This window comes from Mustela lutreola, chromosome 2 (assembly GCF_030435805.1).
Source record: "Mustela lutreola isolate mMusLut2 chromosome 2, mMusLut2.pri, whole genome shotgun sequence".
In the NCBI taxonomy this organism is placed as follows: Eukaryota; Metazoa; Chordata; class Mammalia; order Carnivora; family Mustelidae; genus Mustela; species Mustela lutreola.
The window spans coordinates 15,761,564-15,783,323 of record NC_081291.1 but is presented as its reverse complement, the minus strand read 5'-3'; the positions used below and the strand labels follow the sequence as shown (position 1 = coordinate 15,783,323).

Sequence of the window (21,760 nt, the reverse complement as noted above, 5' to 3'; positions counted from 1 at the left end):
CTCAGCAGGTCAGGTCTGGCCTCAAACAGATTCCTCAGTTAACAAGAATTGCTATTTCTTTGATCATTTGAGTTGAACCCAAGAAGAACTTAGAGATTTTCAAAAGCAGGTGACCTGGACAGAGCTGCCAGGCACCCAGTCTGTGTAACCAGGTCACTCGTGGGGAACATTTTGGTTGTTCTCAGGCCTCTGCTATCCCTCGCTGTGCTTTGGTTACTGTCCCGGCAGAGGTGACTTCGGGCATGTGTGAGGACATCTCGTGGGAAGTTCCTAGAAGTGAAGCTGCTGGACTAAAAATGGCAAGAAGTCAGGGCGCCTGGGTGGCTCAGTGGGTTAAGCATCTGCCTTTGGCTCAGGTCATGATCTCAGGGTCCTGGGATTGAGCCCCACATCGGGCTCTCTGCTCAGTGGGGAGCCTGCTTCCCCCTCTGTGTCCCTCCCCTCTGCTCGTGCTCTCTAGTGTTCTTTCTCGATCTCTCTCAAGTAAATAAATAAAATCTTTAAACAAATAAATAAATAAAAATGGCAGGAAGTCATCGCCAGTGACACTAGAACAAGTTTTTTAAAAATTTGTTTATAAGTGAGCACCTACACACACACACACACACACACACACACACACATTTTCTGTTAGCCAAGAAACTGACCAGACCAGTTGTGTGTAACTTTAACGCCACGCCCAGTTTCTCTGCAAAATGAATGAGAACATGCCAGTAGGCTTCTGAGGGTTATAGCTATTCTTGCGAGCAGGTGTCATACACAGAGATTGGGCTGGAACGTGCCACGGAAGCAGAGCTGGACCCCCTGCCCCTCCCTTTAATCCCCTCCGAGAGATCAAGGAGGGTTACCCAACCGGCTTAGAAGTTGCTGACAATCTTATCAGGCACTTCAGCTTGAGGCTATATCTGTGGGGAGCAAGTTCTCAACTTGTCCGAACATAGAAGACGTTTTTCAAATTGTAAGCGGTGCTTGGGTCACCTTTCAGAAGCCCATCACCACCCAATACAGCCGAACACTCACATCCACACCTTCCAGCTTCCCTGGTCTGTGCCTGTGTGGGGAAACACAATCCAAGTTCTAGCATAAAACCTGAGACCTAAGGAAGGTGTGTCCCACTGGCACCTGGAAGCCCCATCTTCTGCTACATGTCCTGGGAGCTGGAGACGGGAAACAACTCAAATGTCCGTCATTAGAAGCCTGATTAAAGAGATTATGGTACATCCCAGCAGCAGAATGCTACATGGCCATTTAAGGTTATCTAAGGGTTACTTTCAGTACACAGATGTGGAGGGACCCCCAAGATATATTACGGACAGGAAAATGTATGGTTCAGAACAGTGAGTAAAGTACGTTGCCTGTTAGCAAAAGGAACGGAAATAAAATAAAATCAGTGTGGCATATAGATATAAACTTATATATTCAGGGGGCGCCTGGGTGGCTCAGTGGGTTAAGCCTCTACCTTCGGCTCAGGTCATGATCCCAGGCTCCTGGGATCGAGTCCCGCATAGGGCTCTCTGCTCAGCAGGGAGCCTGCTTCTCCTCATCTCTCTCTCTGTCTGTCTCTCTGCCTATTTGTGATCTCTCTCTCTCTGTCAAATAAATAAATAAATAGAAATCTTTAAAAAAAAAAAAAAACTTATATATTCAGAAATTACCTGTGTAAGGATACGCAAAAAGCAGGATCACTGGTTGCCCCTAACAAAACCCCCCAGTTCACGGTAAAATTAAGACTTTTCAAAACTCATTTTTTCACTGTGTGCTTCATGTATTATTTATCTAAATGTAAAATACTTTCAGCTTTATTAAGCTAAGATATACAGACCACAAGATTCAACGATCTCAATGGCACCATTCAATGAGTCTTGTCAAATGCCTGATTGAACTTTCCCACCACTCTGCAAAGTTACTCCAGAGTCCTTGGCCATCAGTCCCTGCACAACCGTTAATTTGCCTTGTAGCACCAAAGTTTTGCCTTAAAAATGATCTTAAGTTAGAAAAATTTTTTTCAAAGCCAAAAATGAGTGTAGCAGTCAATAGTTTTGTTTAAAAAAGGGTTTTGTGAATGTAAATACTGACTTCAGAAAGTCTGCAGTTGCTTCCCGTAAGAATTTGGTTGTATAGAAGGACCAGAATAGATGTATGAAGTCACTAGGAATTGGGGAAATCACAACCAAAGCTGCCTTCTCCACACAGAGCGACTTTTCTTGAAGAGCAAATTGCTCCTTCTCTCCCCCTGTCCACTCTTAGAGCCCAGCACTGAGCAGGCTTAGGGAATTTGATTTTTGCCTAGGAAGTCTTTGAAGGATCTGGCACAGTCTTAGGCCATTAGGTAATAAATCCCATCCATTCCACAGACCTTGGAGGCCCCCTGTGCTAGGCGGTTGACATACAGAGGTAGGAAACCCTAGTCCCTCACTCTCCAGGGACTTACCATCCAGAAGGGATTCAAACATGTACCCTGGGGGCTACAAATTAGAGACCTAGAGGCCTTGGTACAGTTCTGTTTGGTGTGTTTTTTTTTGGGGGGGGGGAGCTGAATTACAAAGGATTTAGTAAAGCATGCACCTCTGATTCAACCAATGTCCTATGTTGGCCTTTCTCGTTTACATTGCCTGCCTGGTACCTGAAAGCATGAGTTTGAAACACTGTCCAATGTGCTAAGTACGCTCAAAAGATATATGGAGGGCGCCTGGGTGGCTCAGTGGGTTAAAGCCTCTGCCTTCAGCTCGGGTCATGATCTCAGGGCCCTGGGATCAAGGCCCGCATTGGGCTCTCTGCTCAGCGGGGAGCCTGCTTTCCACCCCCCTCTCTCTTTTTCTGCCTACTTGTGATCTCTGCTTGTCAAATAATTTTTTTAAAAGATATATGTATAATAACTATAGTAAAGGTTGGGGATGGAGACCAGCTTTCATAGGCAGGAAAAGAGAAGGAGGCGGACAAGGTGTTCCGGTGTCTGAGATGTGTGGGACATCATAACAAACCGTGAGGAAGACTCTGGGTTGGAAGTGTGGCTCTATCATTCATGGCCAATAATCCCACAGTGTTTTTCCGAGATTTCCAGAGCATTTTCCCACCATCTCTGAAAAGATGACTTGCTAAGTGATCCACTACCTGGAAAATTGTATTTAAGGGTGATTCTTCAACATCCAGGTGGCCAACACAAAAAGATGCCCAGCATCACTCATCATCAGGGAAATGTAAATCAAAACCACAATGAGATCTCACCTTACACCTGTCAGAATGGCTAAAATCAAAGCCACAAGAAACAACAGGTGGTTGGCAAGGATGCAGAGAAAGGGGAACCCTCATAACACTGCTGGGAATGCAAACTGGGGTAACCACTCAGAAATGGTATGGCAGTTCTGCAAAATGTTAAAAATAGAACTACCCTAGGATCCAACAATCATACTACTAGGTATTTACCCAAAGAATACCAAAGTACTAATTCAAAGGGATACACGCACCCTGCTGTTTATGGCAGCATTATCTAAAACAGCCAAATCATGGAAGGAACTCAAGTCTCCATTGATTGATGAATGGATAAAGAAGATGTAGTATATACATATACAGATACACATATTTATACCACATCCTATTTATCTATCTAATACCTATATATACCATACTCACAGACATGCACATGCACACAATGGAATATTACTCGGTCATAAAAAAGAATGAAATCTTGCCATTTGAAACAACACTGATGGAGCTAGAGGGTACTATGCTAAGTGAAATAAGTCAATCAGAGAAAGACAATTATCATATGATCTCCCTCCTATGTGGAATTTAAAACCCAAAACAAACATGCAGAGACAGAGGAAAGAGAGAAAGAGACAAACCAAGAAACAGACTCAACTATAGAGAATAAACTGCTGTTATCAGAGGGGAGGTGGGCTGAGGGATGGGGGAAGCAGGTGATGGGGATTAAGGAGTGCAGTTCTGGTGAGCACTGGGTATTATATGAACATGTTGAACCACTCTGTTGTACACCTGAAACTAATATTACACTCTATGTTGACTAACTGAAATTTAAATAAAAACTTAAAACAAGCAGTGATCCTTCAATATGATTTATAACTGGAGACCAACTATAATAATATAATAATATAAACAGAATGAACTTGAGAGTTTGTTTGGAGGTTCTAGCAGGGGAGCGCAGCTACTCGTATACCCTTGACCGAAGAACGGTCCTCTCCTCTATCGGAGAAGGTCGTCCTCTTCGACCGAGCACGCAGCTTCGGGAGGGACGCACATGGAGCGGTGAGGGAGGAAGGGGACCCCCGCCTAGCCAGCCAGATCAGCCGAATCAACCCTGGCGATCAGTGGGGTGACAGGACGTCGCAGCCAGATCACCCTCACATTCAACAGAATGTACTTGAATGAGGAGCAAATGCCTCATTGCACTGGGATTTTCTAGTTGGTTTTGTTCCCATCTTCCTCTTCCTTGATAGTAGCACTTAGCCGTAGGACCAACTCCTACTGTAAAGAAGGAATATGGTTCATGAAAAAGAAAGTGCTCTAAGCCACAGTCTCTTCTCTCTGCTTCTTTCTTTCACCTGCCAACACGATGGGCTCTGGGGCCAGGCTCCTCAAAACCCTCATCTCGGCATTCTTGGTCCACCAACCTTGTTTTTTATCTCCCTGAATTTTTAGCGTCATGGCCTTGAGATCACTGGCTAGTCCCAATACTGGCACTGCCCAGGTGCCAATATGATCGTCCTTGTTGATGTCACTTGTTCCATGGTGGTTGAACCCCTGTAATACCCATCCTTGTGGACTTAAGACCTTCCATGTCAATATCTTCTGCAGCATCCATCCTCATGGACATAGCACCTTCCATAACCACCGTTCTTCTTTAGTGGCCCTCCTCAGTGACATCTTCCATAATGGTTGATCTTGTTGACATAACACCTCCCATAATCACCGCACTCTGATGTCCTGTATTCTCTAATGGCCCACCTCATTGACATAACACCCCTTGGGAACTGTCCTAGCCCCTGTGGGTGAGGAAAGTATGTGTCTGTCTGACCCCAAAGATTTCCTGGAATGCACCACCTTCTTCTGCTGACCCATTTTACTCGGGGCTACCTGGTTTGCCAGAGAAATCACTTTGTTGACCTGGCCTGTGGTCGTTTGAGAGAGCTTCATTTGGAGACTTATTGTCCAAGTCAGGCTGTGTGGGTTGACACCCCCCTGCCCTTTAAGAATGTCGGAAACATGAATAACAGCAAGTGGTACTGATCCCTAATCCCTAAAACAAGAGATTCAAATAGAAGGATGTGTTTCCAGTTGGCTGCCCTGGCTCTTGCCAGGTTGATCACCCACCCTTCCCGGTTATGTCCCCCTGAGTAACCAAGAGTTTGGGCCTTTGCAGTTAAGAAACTGGTAGACCTGTGGACCCCCAAAGACCATTGCACCCCTCTCTCAGCTCCACTTGGTGAAGGCTGACATCCCCTGGTTGCAGATGCTGCTGTCGGTCCTTTTGGTTGGGGCAAGAATGGAGTGAGGGGTGAGTCAGCTGGTAGTTATCCTCCAGAGTGTAGATCGCTGCCGGAGCATCAGGAATCAAGGTAGGAGAGGAGGTGGTGAGGACATCAGAGATGGCAGGTGGAGCAGACATCATCCCTTGCCAAGGATTTTTAGTTCATGAGGAGGGTTGGGATCAAGGCTCTGTGGGGGCAAGATGATGGGCCAAGAGAGGGGCTCAAACTAGGCACGCAGGCTTGTTTTAGATGACTAAGCTCCTACCTCCCTCCAGAGCACAGTGTACGGTCCTGGGGCCTCTGCACTAGGGCAAAGGGCAGCATTGATACTCGGAGTGGATGTTGGAAAAGCAAACATGATACTCCTCTCTGTGTTGGTGGTGGTGTTACACACTGAAGAAGCTCCCTCCCAGCCACGGTTGGAGCGAATGCTTTGGTCGCGGCTGCCCAGCAGCCTATGACCTTGAGGGTGGCTATCTTGGAATAGCAGCCATGCATGGGCTCCAGAGTCAGTCAGTCCTGGGTTTGAATCTTCCCTGTGCATCTCCCCAGCTGTGATTGTGAACAGTTTGCCTAAAGGATATGTGTAGAAAGTACCTGGCATGTGGCAGATGCCAAACATGTGGGGATGGTAGGTACTGGCCATCATTCCTGGAGGCCATCTCCCACCGGCCCCCAGCTCTGGCCAACCCCTACACAGCCTAACACTTCTGGGTTCTTGGGGTAGTAAGGTCAGGCTTCCCACTGGCTCTCTTTCTCTCTAACATCTGGTTTTCATCTGAGGACCCTCTCCTTGCTCTCACTCTGCCCACAGGGCCAGGTGAGATGACCAGCCATGAGCTCTCTTGATCCCAGCATCAGTTTCCCTCTGACCCACTCCTCCACCACCCTCCCCAGAACCTTCCAGCATCTGGACACTGAAATTTTACGGTGAATACAATGGGTTTAAACATCCTCGTGGGTGTACACTTCCAGAAAAGCTGTCCACTTGATATAACACCATAATGGTAACTCAGCTCTGAAGGGAAGGCTCTAGGGAGCCTGGGTGACTCAGTCAGTTAAGCATCTACCTCTTGATTTCCACTCAGGTCCTGATCTAAGCATTGCGAGATCGAGCCCCATATCAGGCTCCACACTTAGTGGAGTCTGCTTCTCTCCCTCTGCCCTTGCCCTCTCTCTCTCTCTCTGTTAAATAAACAGATCTTTAAAAAAGAAGAAAAAGGAAGGATCCACGTCCTAGACAACACTGTATACTTATCCAAACCTCTTTTCTTGAGCAGCTCAGCAGGTCCTGCCTGGTACCCCATCTGGTTACAAGTTCTATACTAGTTTTCTACTGCTGCATAACATAAATTATCACAAATTTATCGGCTTACAACAACACCCATTAATTAGCTTACAGTTCTGTAGGTCAGGAGTCCAGATATGATGTGGGTAGTTTCTCTGCTCCGTCTCCCCAGGCTAAAATCAAGACGTTGGCCAGGCTGTGTTTTTATCTAGTGCTCTGGTGCTCTTCTAAGCTCACATGGTTGTCGCAGAATTCAGGTCTTTGTGGCCGTAAGTCTGGGATCCCCTCTTTCCTCAATAGCTGAAAGCTGTGCCTGCTCACAGCAGTTAGCTTCCCGCACCCACGCTCCTGGCCATGTGCCCCCCCCCATCTTGAAAACAAGCTACAGAGAATTCCTTTCACACTTCAATTCTCCTTCTCCAGGAAAAGCCCAGATTCTTTTAGGGGGACTCAACTGATGAGGTGAGGCCCACCAGGATAACATTGACCTGACCCTACAATACCACCTGATCACGTGATATCCAATCATATTCAGAGCCCCTCCCACTCTGAAGTGGAGGAGAACATATAGGGTGTGGGTCTTTGGGGCCATCTTGAAATTCTGCCCACCACAGGGTTCAGAGGTCCCGTGGGGGGATGGAGGTGTGATGGTGGCCATCTCCTGAGTAGTTAATGTTTGGGGCCAAATAGTACAGATAAAAACCCTATGCCTTAAGGAAGTAAGATGGCTTTTCCCAAGCAGAGCAGCCAACCATGGCCCCAGAGATGACTGGAGAGACTTAGTGCATGAGGAGGGAGTGTTACTCACATCGGGCTGAGTGACGGAGGCAAGACTCGTGTGGCCCCTGGCACAGGTCAGGCCTTAATAGAATCTTCTCCCCTGTGCCCTTCCCTGCCCCCTCTGGAGCAGCTCTTCAAAGCTGCAGGTTTGAACTAAATCAAAAGTAGGTGTTTTAATAATGAAACATTTCCCCATTGCTCTCCGAACTCCATCTCTTAACATAAACTTTGAGGGACAGTGAATAATAAGGTGGAAAGGGGCTCATATAACTTTCTAGAAAAAACCATTTTATTTTATTTTATTTTTTTAAAGATTTTATTACTTTATTTGTCAGAGAGAGAGAGAGAGCACAAGCAGGAGGAGTGGCAGAGGCAGAGAGAGAAGCAGGCCCCCCGCTAAGCAAGGAGCCCAACGTGGGACTGGATCCCAAGATGCTGAGATCATCATGACCTGAGGCATAGGTACCCTCTCAACTGACTGAGCTGCCCAGGCACCCTGGAAAAACCCATTTAAACTAAACTGATTTCACTTTAACCAATTCGTGGCTTACGTTCAGACAAATAAGAGAGTTTTCTTGTCTCTTGGCCCTAATCACCAAGGAATGCAGGCCTGTCAGAACACTTGGTCACCATGGCCCATCGTTGGGTCTGCAGCACAGAGAAGGTCAAGGTGGCGGAGCCCAGCTGGTAGCTAGCAGGCTAAGTGACCACTTTGCAAAGAAATGCTCCTGCTTCTTTTTCATACCCTTTTGCCATCTTTTGAGTTTTCTAGTTATTGACATCATTTTTCATGTAAAGAAATATTTCTCCTCCCTTCTCCCAAGACGAATATTGTGTGTACATATGAATTGGAGCCTGTGTGTCATTTTGCTCGATTTGGGGTTGTTATTGAAATCAGTGGTTAGCGATTCTCGGGTTTAGAAGTGAAGCACACTGACTTGATACCCTGTGAAATTAAGACACAAAAGAACAAATACGGAATACCTTCTATGAGGTCCGTAGAGGAGCCAGATTCCCAGAGACAAAGTAAAATGGCGGGCCAGGGGCTGAGGGAGGGAAACTGAGACTTGGTGTTTAATGGAGACAGAGTTTCAATTTGGAAAGTTGGGGAAGTTCTGGAGATAGATGGTGACAGTTGTCACAGAATAACATAATTATACCTAAGGCCACTGAACAGTACACTTAAAATGATTACCGTGGTAAAGTTTCTATTATGTATACTTTACCACGATTTTTTAATGGGGGGAAAATGTTTGGAGTGTCTATTTGTGGATAGTGGAAGGATGAGTCGTCTCTTCCATTTTTTTCTTTTTACCACAATTAAGAAAAAAATCAGTGAAACGCCTTATGATACCAAGGCTTGCTTTGTAAATGTACCTGCCAGCGCATCTGCTTCTAACCCTGTCCTTGGAGGAAGCCCTGCCACACCCCACAGTGCCCCTCTGCAGGGTCCTACAAGCCTGACTCACCACGCCTTCAGGCTTCAATCTGAGGCCAAACCATCTTTTGTCTTCCTTCTTCAGAGCAGGGCAAACTATGGTTGGTTGTAGCCAGAAGTGAGAGTGTCTCCAAGAGCCTAGGACCTGGAGGACAGAGACTTTGAAACTTTCATGGTCGAGCCCCTGTGCCCAGCACCCTGCAGGCATAAAGTGGGACCCAGAATGGGCTTGGCACATTCCGGGAAGGACCGAAAAAGGGGTTTGAGCCTCTCATCGGGGCAAGTTTCAAATATCCTTTTTTTTTTCTTTTGAGTTCTAAAAATTGTTTTATTGAGGCATACAAGAAAATACATAAATGTTGAGTATGCAGCTTGCTACATTTACCATATGTATATACATACACATTTATACGTGTGTGTGTGTGTGTGTGTGTCCTTCCTGTACCCCAGAGTTTTTCTTCTTCCCCCTTCCTTAGTTAATACCTGTCTCCCAGGCGATCACTGTTCCGGAATCTAAGCACAGATTGGTTTTGTCTTCTGGAACTTGATACAATGGAATCCTACAACATGTAGTCTTTCCTGTGTGGATTCTTGTGCAAACATCTCCCTGTTAACTTTGTATCCAAAAAAACTGAACAGTTCATCTCTATTGGCAAGGCGGGGCCTCTGGAACAAAATACTCTAGGGCTGGAACATTAAAGAAATTGGAGATCCAGCAGCTTCTAAACGTTTAGCAGTGGGGAACAGGGAACTCTGAGCCCGCTGTCCCGTGTATGTCCGTGAGCGCGCATACAGATGGGTTTTATGATCGGCTCCTTTGATCCTTCCCCCACCCATCCTTGTGATCTTTAGCGACTTTCACGGTCATGGTAACTCACACTTCAGGGTCTTGACAAAACGAATCTTTTTAACATTTCACAAAATGTAAATGTGATTTAAGCCAGCCTTATGGCATGTTAGCATATCATGAATTATTCACAGCGGTCATCAGCTGAGTTATGTTTGTTGTTTAATTCTCCAAGTCCCACCTTCAAAGTCTATTACGATGCAATTTTTTTCTTCCTCTGCGGCCCTCTTTGAAATCATTCCTTTACCCGGTGCATTTCGATTCAATCTGGAGTGATATGTGAAAAGTCCGCAATTTGGGTTGGCCACAGTTCCAGAGAGATTTATACAACGATGAATCCATTTGGTCCAGACTCTGGCCTGGACAGTTGGCAGCCTGGTTGTGGGTCTCTAACATGCATCTCTAATAAGGTGTGTTTTCTTTGATCATAAAAGGGAAGGATACAGACGAAGGGTTTGGATATGCACACCCATCACCGCGTTAGAGAAATAATTCAGAACACCAGCCCTACAGACCGTTCCTTGCTAGTGTCCCCCTCAGAGAATCGTTCGGTTACTTTAGAAAATAAACAACTTGCATCAGTGCGCATCAATTTCTTTCCTGAAGAGTTTGGGGATTAAGAGCAGGAAATGAATGGAAGTAACAGTCCCCTGCTCTGATCAACTGTTCCAAGAAGTTGGATTGACTAGGAGGACTCACAAGTTGTTTTTAACATTGCCCTTTGAACTTTAGGTTACCATGTCCTCTAGGATTGCTCCCAGAGCCATGGAAATGGTAAACAATTTTAAAGCAAACCATGGGTCTCTTTCACTGAGTGGATGGGAACGTGATATCCTTGGAACCCTGAAATCCCCAGATGTGACTCGGGAAGGCGGGCCCAGCCTTGTTCTTCTTTGATGCTGGACAGCAGCCCACCTTGCGTCCGGTGGCCGGAATCCACCTTCATCGAAACTGCAACAGCAAGTTGTCTTTGACCCTTCCTCCACCATTGTGTCTGCCTTCTTCCCTTCCCTGACCTCCCCAGTGCATGCCTGTGTCACAGCACCCCCCTCCACTTTCCCTGGTGGGAGGTGACACTTATTCATCCCCAGGCTTTTTATTTTTAACTGTGGTCAATGTCCAGGCCTTGCAGCTAGATTAGCTGATCGCTGCAGTGTTTAGCACATGAGCTTAAAGTTGGACCCTTACCTTTGGAGAACCTGTAACCTCTAAGCACGGCGGGCAAGTTCTTATGGCAACCTGTGGCCCAGGATCCTCAGCTGGGAGGTGCCCGTGCTATTTGGAGCTGGAGAATGGTCACCTGTCCCGTTATCCACCTCTTCCTCCAGACTTCCAACAGTAGCCTGAAGCATCCCCCACCTGGTCCTAATCACCGCACTTGCCCCAGCATCTTCATGGGGCTGCCTTGTGGGTGGCCATCATTCCACATCCCTTTGTCCTGCAGCAGGCTGCTTTGCTCCAGCCAACCCGGGGAGGGAGGCAGGTGGCGTGGAAGAGGGTACAAGGTGGTGGTGGGAGGTGTTGGTATGTTTTATCAGGTCCTGCTTAATGTCCACGCCAATGAAGAAGAACAGGTGAGGGTCTTTATCTGGGAGCAGGCATTCCCTGCCAAGCTAAACCCGGGTTGAGATGTAGCCACTCCAGCTAAACGAGAAGGAAATTCGGTAGATGGGAATTTGGGGGATTCTGTTCAACTGAGGTCTGATTGTTGCCTCTTGAGTCTCACTAACAGTAGCCTTGAGAAATGGGCCCATGAGTCGGGACTTCTACAGGACCTCCCACCAAGACCTGGCCCTAGCTCTTGATTCCCGGCATGCTCTACCAGAAACATGGCTCCTCTTCCTTTGCCACCAGCTTAGCCACATCCCTCTCATCCCACAAGCCCAGGCAGACCCCATCAAGCTGCAGAAGAACCGTTAGCACCTAAACATGTCAATTTCCCTCCCTGACGCTGGGAGCTGTGCAAAAAGATGCACAAAAAAAGGAACCACATCCCAAACATCTCACAAGTTCCAGGGAGGTATAAATCTTAAGCTCAAATTCAAGCGACAGTTGCAGATTATTTTGACATGATGAACGATTTCAGTAAGTGCAGGGTAACTATTTAGCCATTTTAAACAAACATCTTTGCCTGTTGATATGCCGGAGATAGCAGCTAGGACATTATATTCCGTCCTGACGGATCGGCAGTGAGAGTAAACCGTTCTCATCATGAAGTTCCTGCTGAGTGTGGGGCTCCTTGGGTGGGGCCAGCTCTGCGGAAGGGTCGTCTGTCCTTCTGGGTCCTGGCATCTAACTGCTTGGACACAGGACCTGGCCCGGCCTCTTACTAACCATATACGCCTGGACACAATTCTTAAGCTCTTAGAGCCTCAACTCCTTCGTTTGCAAAATGAGCACTCACATTAGAGCTCACTCTGTGGGATGGTGATGGGATTTAGAAATACTTTTGCCAAATACAAGCATGGAGTCTCCACATACAGACCGCTCATTGGATGTTCGTTGTAATTGTGATGGAAGCATGCCCAATTCCTAGATTCTAGAAGCTTCTCAGGCAAGGGAGACAGATTAGTTCCTGAAACAACAACTTGTGTCCTGTTCTGTTTTATGTGAATGTGAGCAATTACTTCTTCCCAGGTAGTAAGATGGGTGACTCCCTGCCATTGGTAAGACTTTCCCTTCAGCTCACCAGGATGTAAACAGACCTGGCTGAGCTGATGCCAGATGGACTTAGGGTGTCTAAACAGGTGTCCCTCCTCTGCCTGCAGGCTCTGAATCTGGTGGTGTGACAGTCCGGCACTGTGTCCCCATAGGGGACCCTATTAAGTGGGTTATATTGGTGGTGATGCCCAGCCCCTGGTGTCAATCAGAAACTCTATGCACCTCCTAACAACAGCGGCACTTCCTCCCCTTCTGGTGACTTGACCTTGGCAGCTTCTTAGAGGGCAGCCCGGTGTAGGACCCGGGAGGGTGGCCAGTGCAAGGGTGCTGGGGTGAAACCAGAATGCCCCCTCTGCTTCTCGTGCTCAGCAAACATGGGGAAGTAAGGTCACATCTCTGAGCTGCAAAGGGTTGCTGGAGTCCTGTGAGTCAACACAGAAGGAAAGGCTTCGATAAGCAGTGAATAGGGCCAAGCCAGGGCAGGGAAGGCGTGGAAGAGCTAAGGAGGCCTCCATGCTTGCATAACCCTGAGAGTCAAGGCCTCAGGGAGTACCTCCCTCCCCCTCATCCCCACCCAGCCCTGGGCTTTACGCGATCAGCAATAATAACAGGTAACCTTGATCGCTACCTGGCACCGTTCTAAGTAGTTTCATAGGTGTTTACTCCTTTAGTCCTTACAACAATGCCAGTCTTATCCCCATTTGCAGGGGAGGGAAGTGATGCACAGAGAAGCTAAGGAATTTGCCCAAGGAGATATAGCTGGTGAGCAGTGCAGCCAGGAATTGATCCCAAGCAGGCAGATTCTAGAATCTAAGCTCTTAACCATTATGCAAAGCTGCTAAGTTATGCTGGTTCCTGGAGTAGGGAGCCAAACGCCATGGCCACGACCATGCCCCTTCCCAGCCCGCCCCCTGCCTCTGTCTCTAGACTCTTCTAGCACATGTTCCTTGCCTTCTAGCCAAAGCAACTCCATGGAGTGGCTCCATGGGGAGCCACTTTCATCAATACCTCTGTACTTTGCACCTGCTGTTCCCTCCACCTAGCCTTCCTAACACGCATCTCACTAGCCCCGGCTGGCAAACTCCTATCTGTTTTTCAAGACCCGTCTTAAGTTATGCCTCCTATGTGAAGCCTTCCTTGACCACCACCCCTAGACAGTTAATAGCGGACCCTCTGTGTCTTAGAGTACCTCAACCCTCCTTGGTGTCTTCAAGTCGCTGACTCTCAGGTGGCGTCTGGTGGGCAGACAGGCAAATGTACTACTCAGCTTACACAAGTACAGCAACCACTTCCCGCAGGGACTAAAAGCAGGAGAGCTCATACAAGCGTTGTGAGTGTCCCCCCAGGGTGGCTGTGACATTGACCGCTGAAGCACCGTCCCCTCTCGTGTCACTTCCTCGGGCTCTCATGGTCTGAGCATCCCATGCTCTGAAGGATCACCCAGAATTTAACAAAACGTATTTTTGCAAACCTGGCGCCTAAAATCCAATCACTACTTTGGTGCTTAACCCGAAATGCAGGGATCCACTCCACGGATGAGCAACGGCAGCCTTGGCCGGTGGACTTGAGAGAGGGATGTTGACGTGCAGTGAGACCTCTTCCTAAGAAAGGACGGGGCTGTTTTGGCCAGGACTTCTTCCCCGTATAGATTTGCTTTGGAATCTGACTCCCACGCAGGCTGTGACTAGATCAGCCGCGCTGATTCACGATTATACCACTTGGCTCCTGCGTTCCGTCTCCCGAGACATCCTGGGCTCTCCTGCAGAGCATTATTCATCTTAATAAACGTCTCCTGGTGTCCAGGCTGGGCCCAGGTCCTGCTGGAAGCTGCTTGGTCCGTCTTTGGTGGATGGAGAGTAACTGGAAGCCAAGCCCCCCAGGGAACCACACCCAGAATCGAGGCAGCTGGTTCTGGCCCATCTAAGAATGTTTGAATCACTGTGTGTCGGTCTTTTGAACTTTACTTGGCAAACCGGGGCCAGATAACTTGCCTAGTGCGTGTCTGGTAGAATCCCCTTCTTTGAGTTTCTTTTCCTTGCGTGTGCTTCCCTTGAAAAGAAATAGCATGACAGGGAGAAGAAATAATAGGGATGTGTGTAGGATATCCTGTGATCCGGTGATTAATGAATGGTGAATAATGAATGGTGATTAAAACAATTGGAAATTCCCGCCTGAGAAGCCACTGGTGAGGCAGAAACTAGCAAAGTTGTCCTAATAAGGAGAGGTCGGAAGGCAGGAGAGTGAAGAAGAGAAATGTGATTCATGAGCAGCAGCTCAGAGCCTGGGAGCCTGCCCGAGCCCACAGAGCCCAGGAGCCCACGCGCTGCTTCCGCGAGGCTTGGCTTGGATTTCTTTCCCCCTGGAAGACCTCAAAATCACACTAGAATCTGGAGCGTTGTCTGAGTTTCTGTGAACCCGGGTAATTGATCTTCCAAAATATGACACTAGAGGAATACCAGACTCCTCGGGAGGCAAAAGCAAGAGATGCTGAAGGAGAAAACACCCAACCACTTTCTTTAACAGTGCATTTGTTAAGCTGACCCCGTGGGGGGTGGCCGTGGTGGTAGTGGGCAGCTGAGATTTATTCCAGTGTTGGGATTTCCAGTTTCAGGGTATGATTAATGATGGTGAGTGTAGAAGAGGAAAATGTGCAAGCAACATGTCTTTCTGACGCTCGGAGCCTCTGTGATGAGTTGTAAGTTATTTTACTCAAGCAATGAGGGTCTCTCTGCTACTGAGTGGTAGAGCTGGGGCAAGGTGGGGAAGGGGAGTCCAGAATCCAAGTATGTCCATGGTTGGATAATTAGCCTCTCACTCCCCAACTGACCCCTCTGCTAATCTATGCAAATATATGCATCATTGAGGATGAGGAGAGCAGTCCTATGCGAGATGTGTCCTTGACTGTGACCCCAGGAAACATCAGGCAAATCGATCTTTACTGATTTATAAAAGTTGCTGAGCCTGGGCTTTACTGCGCATGTGTTTTCTCTGGGTGATGTGCTGGGAAGAGAGTGGGGATTCTCCAGTCCCAGGTACTGAAGGAGAGCTATGAACCGTGGCTGGGCAGCGGAATGTGCTGGGCTGGCCGCCAGGAAGGCAGAACAAGAGGGAACACGGTGAGATGATAAAAGTACGCTCATCTGAAGTGAGCCGTTGCTCCCTTTCAACGTTTCATCTTCTTGATTTGCAAAACAAGTTAGAATGAAAATCTGGGTTATTTCGATCCAAAATAAAAAATATAAATACCAGTTAACATTAGCGATGCGTGGAGGAAGGATTGGGGTGTTCAATAACAAGTTGGGACAGTTGGCTTTCCATATGGGAAAAAATAGTAAAAGTGAATCCCTACCTCCCAGCCCAGACAAAACAAAGTGTTTCCAATACAGATTCCCAGGTCCCAGGGTGGGCGTTCCGGACCTCAGGACTTCATCTTTCTTGAAGCCCTCCAGAGACCATTTAGAAACGGGGGCACCTGGGTGGCTCAGTCAGTTGAGCATCTAACTCTTTATTTCAGCCCAGGGTCGTGGGATCAAGCCTCGTGTGGGGCTCTATGCTCAGTAGGGAATCTGCTTGGGGTTCTCTCTCTCTCTCTCTCTCTCTCTCCTTCTGCCCCTCCCCTGCTCTCTCTCTTTCAAGCAAATAAATAAATAAATAAATCTTAAAAACAAAAAACAAAAAACAAAAAGGATCCCCTGGTCTGGAATATTAACTACCTGGAGGCAGGGACTCCAGCGGTTTTTGCTGTTAAATCATTTGCTCCAGGTCTGGTCCCCTAGAACATATTATGAACCCACTGTTTATGGAATGAATACAGGATTTCCAAGATTCTAAAACAAAAACTTTTTTTTCTAAAAAGGATCATCCATTTTTCTTTGCTGTAGAACAGATTGTCACATACCCAGAATTAGTTGTAGGTACCAACCTGCCTCCAAGCACGAGGGAAAAGCTGGGGGGAGGCATCGTGGTGAGATTAGCCTTGTTCCCGAAATCTCATTTAAAGATATTTGAAAATATTACCCATACCATGAGAGAAACAAGACCCACCCCAAAATATTATTAAACCATATTTTAACTATGCTCGTGACTACTCTTTGTTTCATTTATTAAGTGCCTGCTTTGTGCAGAAACACAATCTTCCTAACACAAGTTTTTCCCTCTTTTTTGTTTATTAAGGCATAACTTACATATAATCAACTTCACCAATTTTAAGTGTGTAGGCGATGAATTTTGGCATCTGGATACAATGTATAATCCCCTCCATGGTCAAGATTCAGAATGGTTCTCGGGTCCTACAAAGGCTCCAACCCCTGCCCCCACCTCCCTGGGCAGACAACTGCTGATCTGCTTCGGATCTAACACTTTATTAAAATAACAATAAGCAGGGGCACCTGGGAGGCTCAGGTCATGATCCCTGCGTCCTGGGATCAAGCCCCACATAGGGCTCCCAGCTCAGCCAGGAGTCTGCTTCTCCCTCTTCCTCTGCCTCTCCCCCTGCTTGTGCTCTCTCTGTCTCTCTGTCTCTCAAATGAATAAATAAAATCTTTAAAAAAAAAAAAAAAAAAAAAAAAGAGTAGAGAAGAAACGGGCAACCTCACTAGCCCGGCTACAGTCCTGAGGCGATGCCACTTACTGTGACAGTGACCTAGCCCCGCCGGAGACCCGGAATTGGAGGCCACGAAGGCGCATACCACGCTTTCCAAAACTGGGTGTTCCAAGAATTTTTTGCCAATAGCGTGGTAAGACCCTTTGATGATTTCAGGAAAAGAGCACAAGGTTAGCATACACCACTTGGATATCAGTCTGATAACTGGGTTTCTGAACACAGGTCTAGCTTCATTTTAATCTGATGTCTTCAAGAACCCCTGAGCCTCCAGCACATGCGCTCGCTCTCTCTCTCTCTCTCTCTCTCTGAAGATTTTACATGGCTACGCTGCTTGAAGATGAAGCACTGGAGTAAATAAGCTTCTGCCTCAGAGAGTGTCTTCTCTCTCTCTGAAACTGTTAATTAAGAAGCTCAGAGCCCCGGGTTCCCAACAAGATTGATTAGCCCAGACTGAAATCCAAGGGTGATGGTATGTCTGTGAGATACTTCCAAAGACAGCCAGGCAAGAATATGGAGATGAGAGTTTTCACGGGAGCCCCTGAGAGGCTCCTGCCTTCTGCCTCCACATAGGCTTTCAGCACTGCCTAGATCCTGAACCTACCAAGGAAAAAGGCAGGGCAATTCCTGTTGTCATAAGGTAGGCAGGTGCTCACATTCTGATCATGGGCATCAAGAACAAATGAACACGTAACACAGTGGTCTCAGTCAAAGACCTCAACAGGGGCGCCTGGGTGGCTCAGTGGTTAAGCGTCTGCCTCCGGCTCAGGTCATGATCCTGGGGTCCTGAGATCGAGCTCCACAATAGGCTCACTGCTCAGCGGGAAGCCTGCTTCTCCCTCCCCCACTCCCCCTGCTTGTGTTCCTTCTCTTGCTGTCTCTCTATCAAATAAATAAATAAAATCTTTAAAAAAAAAAAAAAAAAGAATAGAGCAGGGAGGGACAAAAAGCAGAAAGACTGGGAATGGGAGGTGAAGGGAACTATTTAGGGAGCTGGTCAGGGAAGGCTGCTCTGAGGTGACCTTTCAGCTGAGACAGGAATACCAAAAAGAACCCAGCTGTTGCTAGAGAAAGAGCGTTTTTAGAAATCAGAACCAGCATGTGCAAAGGCCCTGGGGATGTGAAAGAGGGTAGTGTATTCAAGAAGACAAAGGAGGCCCAAACACAGTAACCAAACCAGAGAGTGGGGGTACAAGCTGAAGTTGGAGAGATTTAGACATTTTGCTCCAAAAAATGCAAACTTAAGCCGACTTGAAAGCCAAGTTGGGAAGGCAGCTGAGCTGGGGCGCCAGCATTCCAAGCCATGTGTGGCGGCCGGGCTGTAGTCAGGAATGCTGACAAAGTGGCAAAGTCACTTCTTCCTTAGGTACCGATGATCATAGACTCGGAGCTGGCCAGAAACGTAGAATTATTCTAGCCCAACCCCCTCATTTTACAAATGAAGGAACAGAGGTTCAAAGGGGGTAAAGGTCTTCCTGATAAAACGGAGAAAATGTTTGCAGTTTATTATCACAGATTGAGGGTTCAATTTCCACTACTGTAAAAAGAGCTGCGGCTGGCCAGCCTAGAGCAAAGTGAACAAGGTAGGGGAGAGGTGCCAGAGGAGGTTGACAAAAGTCCCAACATGTGATCACACACAGCGGCTAGCCTAGGAAACACAGTGCACTCATACCTTCCTGTGGGAGGAAAAACACACAACTCTCATGGCAGCCAGCAGTTTTGATCAAATGAAAACACGTGGCTGGTCAAAAACTGGAAAGCAGGGGCGCCTGGGTGGCTCAGTGGGTTAAAGCCTCTGCCTTCAGCTCAGGTCATAATCCCAGGGTCCTGGGATCGAGCCCCACATCGGGCTCTCTGCTCTGCAGGGAGCCTGCTTTCTCCTCTCTCTCTCTGCCTGCCTCTCTGCCTACTTGTGATCTCTGTCAAATAAATAAATAAAATCTTAAAAAAAAAAAAAACCAAATAACTGGAAAGCAGAGGCACCTGGATGGCTCAGATGGTTAAGCGTCTGCCTTTGGCTCAGGTCATGATTCCAGGATCCTGGGATCGAGCCCCACTTCTGGCTCCCTGCTCACCAGGGAATCTGCATCTCCCTCTCGCTCTGCCTCTCCCCCTGCTTGTGCTCCCTCTGCCTCCTTCTCTCTCTGTGTCAAATGAATAAATAGAATCTTTAAAAATAAAAAAACTGGAAAGCACTCAAATGTCCCTCAACAAGTGTGTGGATAGATAAACAGGAGTTGATACAGGCAACAGAATATCACTCAGCAATAAAAAGAAACACATTATGAATCCCTGCGGGAACACGAACACGGAGTAAACTCCCAACCACGTTGAGCAAAGTAACAAGGTACAAAAGAGAACATGCTGTAGGATTCTGTTTAAATGAAGGTCTGGATCAGGCAATGGAGAGTTCTCTGGGACCAGAAGCTGAGGTTGACTATAAAGGGACATTAAAGGAACATCTAGAAGGGATGAAGATTTTTTATACCTTGACTGTTGTGGTGGTCATGTGTACATACGTTTGTTAAAACACTTAAAATGAAAAAGAAAAGACACTTAAAATGAGTGGGCCCTTTTTAATGTATATAAATTATATCTCAATAAAGTTGATTTTAAAAAATACATTGTTAGGGGCACCTGGGTGGCCCAATTGGTTAAGCATCTGTCTTCGGCTCAGGTCATGAGCTCAGGGTCCTTGGATAGAGCCCCACATGGGACTCCCTGCTCAGTGGGGAGCCTGCTTCTCCCTCTCCCTTGCCCCCCCCCCACTCATGCCAGCTCTCTCTCTCTCTCTCTCTCTCTTTCAAATAAATAAATAAAATCTTTTTGAAAAAATTTTCCCTGGCCTCCACTATTGCGTGTGTATATATACTGGGCCTGTGAAGCGCTCGGGTCGGGAGACAGCAGCTCTTTGCAAACAAAGACGTCCCCGGAGAGGAAGACAGTTTCTGTACGTGGACTTTGGTCTACAGTCAATATGGAGACAGGGTGTGGCAGTTCCTCTGATCACTATGTAATGCTGCACAGATGGGGTATGAACACATACTGCTCGAAACATCTAGGCTGTGGTCTAGTGTTTTTAAGTTTTAGAAAAATTCATGGGGCACCTGGGTGGCTCAGTGGATTAAGCCGCTGCCTTCGGCTCAGGTCATGATCTCGGGGTCCTGGGATCGAGCCCCGCATCGGGCTCTCTGCTCAGCAGGGAGCCTGCTTCCCCCTCTGTCTCTGCCTGCCTCTCTGCCTACTTGTGATCTCGCTCTCTGTCAAATAAAATAAATAAAATCTTTAAAAAAAAAAAAAGAAAAATTCATCAAGCAAACGAGACGCGTGTCCATACCCCATCAGCAACCGGCATCTTCTTTCTCATTGGTAAGGACATCACTGTCATATTACATCACCCCCCGCACCCCTTCTCAGATCTGGAGGGAGGGAACAAAGATGTCAAAGAGAGCATACTTCCTGCACCAGTGGAAGGGGACAGCAGCAATTTGGGAGACCTAAATAAATCATCCTGCTCACTCCATTTTTCTTTCCTCCTCCAGGAGTTTCTGAGATTGCCCTGCCGCACGGAAGTGGCATTACGGTTTTCATAAAGCCTGGGACCTCACCCCTGGGACCCCCGCCACTGAAGCCCTGTTACATCAGTAGTTCTAAAAAACATAAAACCTCATTGACCATCAAATCTGGAGAAAAAGAGGTCTTTTTCTTCACCTGCCATGACCCAGAGAAGCACTTTATCATTGAGATCCAGAAGAATATTGGTAAGTACACACTCACCAATGTTTGGCCTCCCTGCCACTGTTTTGGGGACGGGGGAAATGCCTCTAATGCTGAAACTCACACTTTTTAGCTGTAATGTGACTGCTGGTGGTTCTCAGCCCTTTACACAGGTTACATTGTTGAAGATCCAAAATAGCTCTAGGAGAAACTCACAAAGACCTTGACTTGCCTAAGATAGCATAGCTATTAAGTAGAAGCAGGGCAAGAACCCAAGTGCTCTGCAGAGCATTGTGCCACACTGTTTCTTGACAGAGCTATAGATCTTCCAGGTCTGGAATGCTCCAGCAGATGTGCTAAGTTTAAAGTGTTTGAACTAAAGCTTGAAAACTAATTTAATTCAGATTTAAACTAATTAAATTCTAAGCTAAAATTTTGCTGACAAGGAGCAGAAAGCAAGGGAGCGGGAAGGCAAAGAAATTGGAGGGACCCCTGGGTGGCCCATCGATGGAGTTCGAGACTCTTGATCTTGGGATTGTAGGGTCGAGTCCCACATTGGGTATAGAGGTTACTGTAAAAATCTTAAAAGAAAGAAAGGAAAGAAGGGAGGAAGGAAGGGAAAGAAATTGGACAGCTGGGTACATAAGGCTGGGGAGGTGGGTCCAAGAGGCACAGTGGGGAAAACAGCAGCTTTGAGGCTAAGGGAGCTGGGTCTGGCTTCAAGCTTCAGGCTTCTGATCATGTGAGCTCATCACGTGGCTTTAAATGAGTCACTTAACTGTTCTGTGATTCGGTGTTTTCTTCTATAAAATAAGAGTCAATGTACCAACCAGCAGGGCTCTTTTGAGGGTGAGATAAACTAATGGCCTAAACATGTTTGACACAGAAGGTAACAAACTGCAGCTATGTGGGACTCTTGTTATTCTTCATCATTTAAACTTGG

At 47.1% G+C, this 21,760-nt stretch overlaps 1 protein-coding gene across 1 annotated transcript in view; it reads left to right on the top strand.

Annotated features, from left to right (window-relative positions):
• CDCP1 (CUB domain containing protein 1) overlaps positions 1 to 21,760 on the top strand; it is a 57,160-nt gene that overhangs the window by 9,789 nt on the left and 25,611 nt on the right. The window contains exon 2 of the mRNA XM_059160671.1: positions 20,643 to 20,861. Within this exon, the coding sequence (XP_059016654.1) occupies positions 20,643 to 20,861 (219 nt within the window). The remainder of the gene's footprint in view (positions 1 to 20,642; positions 20,862 to 21,760) is intronic.